Genomic DNA, 10,771 nt, shown 5'->3' with positions numbered 1-10,771 from the left:
TGTTCTCCTATAAAAGAACCACACCGTTCTCGGTGTCACAGACCTCACCGTTTTAATAAATAATAGCACTAATTTGTTCACTCATTTTTAACCAAATTATCTATCGAGAGAAGTTCGAAACAAAAAACATTATGCAAAAAATATAATGCTTCAAATAAATATTAACACGAAAAATCAATGCTTAAGGTTACTTTTTTACAAATAGTATCATTGCTCCAACTTATACCTTTCCTACGAACTTCTATTATTCTGAACTTCTTCAAATTCTATTACTCCAACTTATGCCACCAGAGGTTGAAATATGGGTCATTTATAGCCTAAGGGATAACATCCCACCCGTTTATGTAAAAATGCCCTGGATATAGTAGAGGTTGAAATTTGTAGAGAAAAAATGCTCCAAGTAGGACGCACTATAAGCAGCAGTATTGAAAAAGGCGTCCAACTGGAAGCGTTTTCAGTACTTTTGCTGACAGTGCATCCTGCTTGGAGTGTTTTTTCTCTACAAACCTAAACTCCCACTATTCAGGGCATTTTTTAGAAACGTTTTAGATATCCCGGATTGTAGGGATATTTTTTCAAAACCCATCTTGTCAAAATTATTTTTCAGAACCCATCTCATCAATTTTTTTTCAAAACCCCTAAACCCTAATTTATAAACACTAAAAATCCTAACAATAAAACCCAAAACCCTAATAATAACCATTTTTCTAAAACCTTAAAACACCAATTAATAAACACTTAAAATTAAATAAAACACCAAAACCCTAATTTAATAAACCTTAAACCTTAATTAAATAATTAAAACCCTAAAAAAACACGGGCAAGAACATGCTGACTAGGATGAGTTTTTCTTTAGCGCGCTGACCTGGACGCTTTTTTCTTGAGCGTGCTGACCTGGACACGTTTTACTGGTCAAGGGAAAAAAGTGCTGCGCTGGACGCGCTTTTTTTTCCTCCTAAAAACGGCACCAACTGAACGCGATTTTGTATAATCAGCCCATTTCTGTAAATTTTTTTTAAAATGGGTCTTTTCTGATAAATCATCCCATTTACCTATCATAATATTATCAATATTTTTATTATTATGGATATTAGAAGTATAATGCCTATACCCTAATACATGTAGTTTTTGTACTTTTACGTTTTTAGTAAATATGACAAAATATTGTGAAAATAATCTTTAAACAAAAATTAATTATAATAATTTAATTAATGACATTAATTTTAAAATATGAAAAATCACTTTAAATATAATTCTACTAAAGCAAAATATTATTAAGTCACTTTTAACATTAAAATAGATAAAAATAATGTTTCTCCATTGGATAGAAAAATTATCTTGAATAGACAACTGAACCCGGTTTATGCAATGAATATTTTTATGAACCGTTATCAGCATTATTATTATTATTATTATTATTATTATGGATATTATAAGTATAACATGAATAATCTAAGTATGCATTTAGTCTTCTGCTTTTATTTTTATTTAGCAGTAAATATGATAATGTTTAAACTAGAAATTAAAAAAAATTGTTTTATTAATAATATTAATTAAAAAAACATATTGAAATTTACTTTAGATTCTATCAAAGTAAAAATATTACTCAACACTTACAACATACCATTTTTATTTTTTATTTTTACTTTAGAAAGCTCAAAATAACATTATTATTTAATAGATTTATAATATAAACAACTTTTAGAGATCAAAACAATTGCAACATATTAATCTTTAAAACCTTTTTTTGGGGGGAATATTTTATATAGCTTACTGACTTTAAGAATGAGTATTTACATTAATTGAATAGGTGAAGTAACAATAAAAACATAAAGTAAGTAAAGGCCGGCAGCATTTAATAGTATGGTCAACAAATAACAACTGCTGCTTTGGTGGCTCTGCCCATAAATACACGTCTTTCTTTTCTTTATCACAGTTAAAAGACTGCTTACTCCCCTATCCAATTTCATATTCCACCCTTTTGTTTTTTTAATACCCTACCAATAAACTACAACCCACACTTTTTTTTTTAAATTTATAATAATTTTGTATTTAATAATATATTTGGTTCTCTTAACTTTACAAAAAATTACTTTTACTTTCTATTTAATTTTTTACTTTCTTTAATTTTTAAATTTCTATTATTTGTCAAATTCCTCCAAATTTGATTGTTAATTTTTACTAATGTGACATGCAAGTGAATGTATGTTAGTAATTAATTAATTTTTTACATATAAAAAATTCAGAAAAAAGTAAAAAAATTATTAAAAAAATTTAAAAAAATACTAAAAAGTATTGAAATTATAAATTTAAATTAAAATTAATTAATTACAAACGTGACATAAACATGAACTTTCACGTGGATGTTGCGTCAATAAAGTTGAAGACGTTAACTTTTTTATCCATTTTGAAATGATTTGATAAACAATACAAGTTTAATGACTAAAAAAAGTGAAAATTTAAATAAATGTTAAATATTTCTTTTTTGTAAAATTGGAAGACTAAATAAGTCGTTGTCCCCCCCCCAAAAGAAAACTACTCGAATTTTATTATAGTAGCCAAGTTTGTAGTTGAACTGATTTTTTATGTTTTGTTTTTACCCTTTATAATAATTTTTCATCTATAACAACAACAACCATTAAGTATGAAGTACACTATTTACTAAATTAGTCCTCTATAATAACCTTTTATCTCAATTTTTAATAAAATAAGTTCTATACTTAAAGTGAAATAAAAATAATAAATTTTAGTTAATATATTACGTTAAATGTTTAATTTTATATTAAAAATATAATAACCATATTTTATTAAACAAAAATAATATTTATATAAATGAAATTGTATTTGTAAATTTCATTAAAGATACAATCTAAATTTCACTAATCAATAATATTATTAATATATTCTAAAATTTGAATTTAATATTTTTTAAAAATTTAAATATAATATAATTATCTCAAATGTTATTATAATGTATAACAATTACCCATATATAACATCTTAAATTTTTGCATGTAAATAGTGTGAAACAAGGAGTTGAAATCATTTCATGAGTTTGTTCAAATGCCAAAGATTTGTTCAAATGGGAACTAAAATTATTAAAACCCAATATCATATTTTATATATATTAAAAAGGGAAAAAGTAGATGCATTGTATTTCCTTTTGCTTAAATTATGCTTGAATACATCCAAACTTCATCCAACATATATAATAATGCTCCTTGAAACTCAAAAACACTGCAATTGAAAAAGGAAATAATGTTGAAGAAAACCAATGGTCCAATAGGTCAACTTCTAGAATAATAATTGGTGGTGAATCCACTGAAGATGAGGATAGTTAGTGGGAGCAGTTAACTTCTCTCTGCTATGACTAAATAAGGTGCAGAGTTTCATTCATGGAATTGTTCGCAATCCAGAATTCGGAACCCCAGGCCCAAATTTTCTATCTACATTCTCTTGGATTATGATTTAGATCACAGACTTTGAGGCTTATGGAAGAAACATGAAAATGGAATCTAATAGCACAGGCTATGAAAGTGAAATCCATGGAAAATTGATTTGCATATGCAAAGGGTGACAAGGAAAATAATGCAACTTGACCTTTTCTAAAAACAAAATTGCAGGATACATGCACATCATGGATCGAATTTTTTTTTTTTTTATGAATCTGGCTGTTCTCTATCTCCATCAGCTAATTCTACACTTTTGCCCTTAAATTCATTACCATTTGGAATCGGACCATAAAGACAGATGCGCAGATCGCCTTTAACAAGTTGCTGGTGGAAGTAGTTCTTGTACAAGTCCCAGAACTCATCCCTGCCAATTAAACAATAAATACACATGAGTCAAACATAGCTCATAGTTGCCAAGTCCATGGATGAATTTGGTGTTAAAATGTAGCATGGATGTTAAGGGTAGGGAAACAAACATGTTCCTATGTATACCATTTGCAAAAGACAAGGGATAATGATATGTAGATAAACACAAATAAAAATGAAACCTAACAGTGAGGGAGATAATGATAAGTTATAAGTTGGCTCATTGACAAACCTGACTTGGGGAAGTGTAAGCAAGGAATAGCCTTTGACATCTGTGTGAATATCAACCAGAAGCACTGATAAACGTGAAAGTCCCAATGCTTCAATGTCAATCAACTTTTTGATTCTGCAATTAAGATTACAAGAGAACCAGCAAAACCATGAATCAATCTGTAATGTTAAGAAACAAACAGAAGAACATTGCCAATTTGCCACATTACACAGCCAACCCAAATCAAGAAAAGATCGTGACAGAAATCTATAGTACCGCTTTGAGATAAATAAAAGTACCCTTTTCCTTATTTTGGTTAAATTTATCATTTTCTTACTTCCTTTCTGCTTTTATAATTTAATGAGCATACAATTTCCCAATGGAAGATGATCTATGCTTTTCAGTTTACCTACTTAGACAATATTGCAATTATTAATTGACATAAATTTTGGACAACTTTACACTATTCTAAGTTCTGCAATGAAATTATTTGAATCAGTAAACCATTGAAGAGGTGATTCATTTAGATCCAAGTAGAAAGTACCATCTGGAATAACTTGCAAAACAAGTTTAAGGGGAAAAATTTAATATGCTAGCACAACAATATCGAAATTGAATTCAACAACTCAGAATATCAATCCTATCAAATAATTTCAACATATTTAGTATTTCATCTTCTGTGTAACTATTCATCCTTTATATTTTTGGGTGGATTAATTTTGATCCAACAAAAAACAGCAGACAACAAATAATGCCTTTTCCACTATATGAAGTCAACTACAAGGATGATTTATGCCATCATGCTTCAAGTAATATGAATAGAAGGTTCTTTCCTAGAGTTTCATCCATATCTTATTGTCTCCATTTCTTATTCTGGAACTGTCATCCTCCATTATGTTGCATCTCCTAACAAGATTGTTTGCAGGTACAGGCCTCACATGAAATGTTATTGACTCCTCATTTTTCTTGAAATATTCATGTCCATTTTGGATAAGGGTATTGGTACATAGCCCTCCGAATAAATGGGAAAACAAGAAAATTTGAACTTACCTGTCCTAGACATACAACCGTATCCAACACTCACACCCAGGTCTGAGTACCATAGCTCACATGTCCAAACCAACATAAGTCAATCTCCTCCTTTCAGCTCTAAGCCAACGTTTTCATAGATGCACTTGTTTCTAATCTTAACTGTCCTAATATTACATCTGCCATAATATTCAGATTTTAACCACACCAATCTTCTGCATAGTTGATACTTAGCTGCCTAACACTCGATGCCGCAAAGCATCACAAAGTCTCATCCATGTTCTATGAAAAACAGTCAATTTGTGATGTCTTTTGTGTGTTATTTTACTAGCAATTCAAGTACCCATAACTCCTCAAATAGATTAATACTCCACCATGGATGTTTAATAGCTTGAATATGTGCAATGTCAATTTACAATGCTCCTTTCTCTAAAGCCCATTCAAAGGGCTTCTCAAAGGAGACAAGAACCTTCACATAAGCTTTTTCCAGATCAGAAAGCATGATCTATGAGTCACCTCATTAACTGGTTAGTAAAACATCAAAGACCTTAAACAAATAAATAACTTCAATTACATTAAACCAAATTGATTTTTGATGCATGACAGTCTTGTAACTCAATGTTTGCATGATAGCGCTCTCCCATGATTTTATCCATAGCTCATCAATTTGATCCCTCTATAAGAACACAATTTTCTACTCCTTTTTGTCCTTATGTGTAAGTAAATGGTCTTTCTCCACCAAACAAATGAATTTAATCTAATTTAAATTCTAAGATTATACAAAAGGACCTTAATGTTTAACTTTCATCAAGATGACTGTCAAAGTTGTCTTTGATAAACTACTAGAATTCTTTTTAAACGATAACTACTAGTTCATTTGATTGCAAGGATTGATGACTAACCTACTTGGAGTGCCACTAGCAATGTTAACTCTGTTCATCAATAAAGATACCTGCAACAACCAAGAATTAACTAAGAAATAGGAACTTCATAGCATGCATATAAACTAACCAGAGACATGGTAGTAAAGATATATCAATTCATTGAGTCACTGACAAGCTATGCCACAGCAATTTACAAAGTATATCATGGGTAACAATGTATTTAAGAAGGGGGGGGGAAGAGGAGAAAGAGAGAATGACAATAGATTACATGGTACATCCAAGTCTCAGATACAGAATAATAAATTATGAAAATTGCGTCTTTGATCACTTTTTGACACCAACTGGCACATTTGTGAAAGCAAAATCTCAAATGGTTTACTTAAGAACTGATTCCTTTTGAAGACCAGAACATTGATGATAAACCCAGAACACTACTTCTATGCAGCAAAGCTAGAGGTGTGTATGTGAAAACTTTATCACCCCAATAGAGGGACCTTTCATCAGAAAACAATTTCAGGATCCTTTGTGTTTATTATTGGAATTAACCCACAAACAAAACTACTATTACTACATAAAATAGTGAAGGGCCCTTCGTGTCGCACCACCCCACGTCATCACACACACTCCAAAATCAAGTAGTCAAATAACAGGCTAAGACAGATTTTACTAACTAAACATAAAAACTTCAAAAAAATCAAAGAAAGTTGGGATAAAAACTGCAGACTGATATTAAGCTACACCCTCTAACAATCAATTGCCCAACATAGAAATCCTACTGGCTCTTGATAATTGCCTTTGATACTTGAGAACAGTAGACGACTGCAACCATATAACGAATGCTATTGTTGAGAGCTAGGCCATAGTATCAGGACCCAGTCACACGTGAATATTACCCCCATATCCGTATAATATCATGTCAAAACAAGAACTTCAGCCAAAAGTGTGAAGTATATGCAATGAAGATCAATAAAAAGCTTCTTATGTCTTCAAGCTTTTTGAACGTTTTTAAGTGAAGTTTAGTAGTTTAAATCTTGAATCTCATGTTCTAGGCATATGCATGTAAATTATTTTTTCCTCTAATTTCAACTCTATTTTAGTTTGAAAATCAACCTTAAATCAAACCTTTCTGAAGTAATCTATCTGATAGCACAACTCTAGTCTCTAAATCAAGTTCTATATACTGTATTTGTTGAAGTTGCTCTTTTATAAATAACTATCCAGTCCACTAATTGTCAAAAGAACGATACATTTAAGTAGCACCACCACAAAAAGTACAAACCTCTCAACACCATGGATTCCAACTCATAAAGAGTAATAGTAATATAACAATTAGCATGTAGCATTTAAAATTAGTGGCTTAGAGCAATAATAAACTACCTGTTCATCAATCTTCATGTGCTTTGAAAACAGCTTTACAGCATGGCATTCTTTAGTCAATGTGCGCATGCCCCTAGAGGAACAGAAAAAATTTTCAGTCCCTTTCTAGCCAGAATAAAAAATAAATCAAAATTTAAAATATTTTCACAAACATGCACTCCTACTGTCCTACAACAGGGGAATCAAAAAACTTGTAAGTTCTGGTTAATTTACTCTTCTTTTCACTTCTCCCCACTTTGCTATCTAAATGAAAAAAACCATTATTCTTTTCTCTCCAACCCTCCATCCAAATAGATATTCATCAATATCTATATCAAACATAACTATGATTTTACCTTTTTTTTTTTCTTTTTTTCATTTTCATAAACGAATGAAAATTATGTAACAAGGAAACCGAGGCTAACGAACCTTAAAAGTTCAATAGATCGTAAAGCTGAAGGAGCAACAACAAGAACAGCAGGACTTCCTGCTTCAATCTTCCCTACAATGTGCTTCCCTTCACAAAGCTCTTCTTTCCATTTGGCACCAAAAGCTTCCTTTATACGTTTTTCTAGCTTCATTACATCTTGACCCAACTCTTGAGAGACATCCAAAATACAACTATCTACACAATATTGTAAGAACTAAGAAGAAGAAGAAATTCAAACCCCCTTTTCAAGTTTTTAATAATCTCCAATTAATAACTTCAATATTACCTTTAATTGATTCCAATTCGAGAGAAGAGAGTTGGACACCATTGGCGGACTCAAACTGGCTAAGAAAATAACGAAGCTGCTGCGACGGAGATGCCGGCGGCGACGGTTGGTTGTTCTTGTTGTTGCCAGTAACAGAGGTGGTTTTGGTTTTGATTTGGCGGTTGGCGGTGTTCTTGGTGTTTGTCTTCTTCTTGAACTTGGATTGGGATTTGGGATTGTTAGGGCCGAAGGGTTTAGGGGTTCGGCCAGGTTTCTGAGTTTTCTCCGGTTTCAATCTCCCCATTGCTTTACTGCGCTTTTTTCTTTTTTCTGACCAAACTGCGGCCTTTCTTCACTCACTAATGCTTACAAGCTTAAGCTAGGTTTTTAAACGTAAACAGGCCAACACTATTTAGACCCGTTCAGTCAAACTGCTTATCTGCCTTGGACAAAATTGTTTTCAGTTGCAATTAGGGTAAGTTGTTTATTATTTTGAAGAATATTTTTGAAATTTTTGTGAAATATTTTTAAAAAGTTTAGTTTAAAATTTGAGTGTTTAACATTATTATCAAAAAATACTTTTCACAAATAAAATATTCATTTTAAACATATTATTAAGTAACAAATATGCATTTGAATAATATTTAAATTAGTTAATATTTAAATAAGTTGTTTATTATTTTGAAGAATGTTTTTGAAAAGTGCTGTAAAAATTGCTTTTGTGAAATATTTTTAAAAAGTTTAGTTCAAAATTTGAGTGTTTAACATTACAATCAAAAAGTACTTTTCACAAATAAAATATTCATTTTAAACCTATTATCAAGTAATAAATATGCATTTAAATAATATTTAAATTAGTTAATATTATTATATTTTAGTAAGAATATAAAAAATTTTATTATAACTTGTTGTTAATATTTAATATATGAAATATAAATTTTAAATATTTTTAAGCAATAAATATTAATTATTTATAAAATTTAATTAGAATATATAAACTATATTTTAAATATTTAAATATAACCATTAAATATTTGTAATTAGTATTTTAAAAAATATTTTTTTATTTTAAGTAATGATTTTAACACATTTGTAATTAAGCACCAATAAAAAAAAGAAACTACTATGTTATTAGAAGGGTGAAAAAGTAATTAAGCACCAAATGTGCTTTTGGGAGCTTCTCCTCTTCAGAAGTACTTTTGAAAAATATTTATGAAAAGTTAAAAATTTCAGTCAAAAGCAGCTGTTCTGCACAACTTTTCTTCTAAAAGTGTTTTTGGAGTCAGAAATATTTTTTTAAGCAATGAAAAATTGACCCTTAGTCTTAATTTACTATTTCACTTTTAAAGTATTCTCCTTTTCCAACTTAAAATATTTTTTTCTAATTTAGTATTTCAAATATACTAATTTTTTAATTTATATCTAAAACATGTTAAAAAAAACAACATTCTTATAACCAATCATAAAATGCCACGTCACGTCTTTATATAAAAAAATAAATATTTTTTTGTTAAATATATACACATATTAAAATATATAAAAATAGAAATAAATATATAAAAATTCATAAAAATGTATAGAAAAAAATATAATTTTTTTTATAAAACTTTAAAATATATAATCATCAAATTAAAAAGATATTTAAATTTCAAGTTTTTTTAATTACATGAAATTTAAATACTTTTTTATTTTTTATAATTTTTTCAATTTTTATATAGTATTTTGACTTTTTAAATTTTATAATTTTATACTTCAGAATTTCATAAAAAATATTTAAACTTTTTTTTTGAAAAAAATTACATATACTTTTTTACTTTTTCAATCAATATAATATATAATACTAAAAAATATTTAAAATGATATGTGGCGTGTTTTAATAGCACCATGTGGCCAGTCAACGCTCGGTCAACAAGTGGTCAATGTCAAAAGTGTTTTTTAGTATTTAAATATTTAATATTATAATTTTTTAACTTTTAATTTAAATTTAATCTTTTTATTTTAAATAACCTAATTGTCGCGTGGTGCTTTTTCATTGGCCAAAGTTGCATACAGGGGCATAGCCAAGGCCGCTGGTAGGGGCTCCACCCCCTAAAATGGAAAATTTTCTATTTAGACCCCTTTAAAGTTTTTATATTTTAAATTAGTAAAGGTAAAATTGTACTTTGGCCCCCTAAAAATGACAAAAATTTAATTTAATCATTTAAAAATTATAAAGATATAAATATTAAAATAGTGAAATTGTATTTTTACTATTGTAAAAATATACAAATTAATTTCGGCCCCCCTTTAAAAAAATTCTGGCTTTGCCCCTGGTTGCCTAACAACTTTTTCAACGTCCGTTACAAAATGGACCAAAAATAAAGGAAATTGATACTTTATGTAACGACCCGAATTCCAGTGGTGTCGAAAAATGCGACTTTGAAACCATATTTCTATAAACCGAGTTCATAAATATAAAATAGGAATTTTACGAAGTTAAAATAAAAATATATTGAAGTTCAGTTAAGTAATTTAGTCAAAAATGTAGTTAATTAAAGCTCAAGGACTAAATTATAAAAGTCCAATTGCTATTGAGTTTTAATTAAGAAAATGCTTGGGGATCTAGATAATAATTATCCGAAAGGCTAAAATGGTTATTTAACCATTATTAATCTTGAGATAGTGGATGATGATGATAATTACCATTAAGTTTAAACTAATAGTAGTTGAAATATATTAAACTATGATTAAACTAAATAATTAAGATTAGTTATAACTTAATTTAAGTATATAAGTTAA

The 10,771-nt window shown here is 28.9% G+C and overlaps 1 protein-coding gene across 2 annotated transcripts; it reads right to left on the bottom strand.

Annotated features, from left to right (window-relative positions):
• Positions 1–3,221: 3,221 nt before the first annotated feature.
• Positions 3,222–8,408, bottom strand: LOC107914683 (protein CMSS1). 2 transcript variants are annotated; one of them, XM_016843678.2, is made up of 6 exons: positions 8,015–8,408; positions 7,728–7,923; positions 7,320–7,392; positions 5,961–6,010; positions 4,051–4,164; positions 3,222–3,816 (listed from the first exon to the last, which is right to left on the bottom strand). In XM_016843678.2, exons 1-6 carry the CDS (start codon positions 8,295–8,297, stop codon positions 3,660–3,662), a joined length of 873 nt encoding a protein of 290 aa, XP_016699167.2. In that variant the 5' UTR covers positions 8,298–8,408; the 3' UTR covers positions 3,222–3,659. The 2 variants fall into 2 exon arrangements, with proteins under 2 accessions (XP_016699167.2, XP_040958171.1); XM_041102237.1 differs by having other exon boundaries at positions 7,728–7,942; positions 8,015–8,354.
• Positions 8,409–10,771: the final 2,363 nt, after the last annotated feature.

Source organism: Gossypium hirsutum, chromosome D10 (assembly GCF_007990345.1).
Source record: "Gossypium hirsutum isolate 1008001.06 chromosome D10, Gossypium_hirsutum_v2.1, whole genome shotgun sequence".
Lineage (NCBI taxonomy): Eukaryota > Viridiplantae > Streptophyta > Magnoliopsida > Malvales > Malvaceae > Gossypium > Gossypium hirsutum.
Note: the sequence above shows the minus strand (reverse complement) of the source record. Positions and strands in the feature narration are given on the sequence as shown.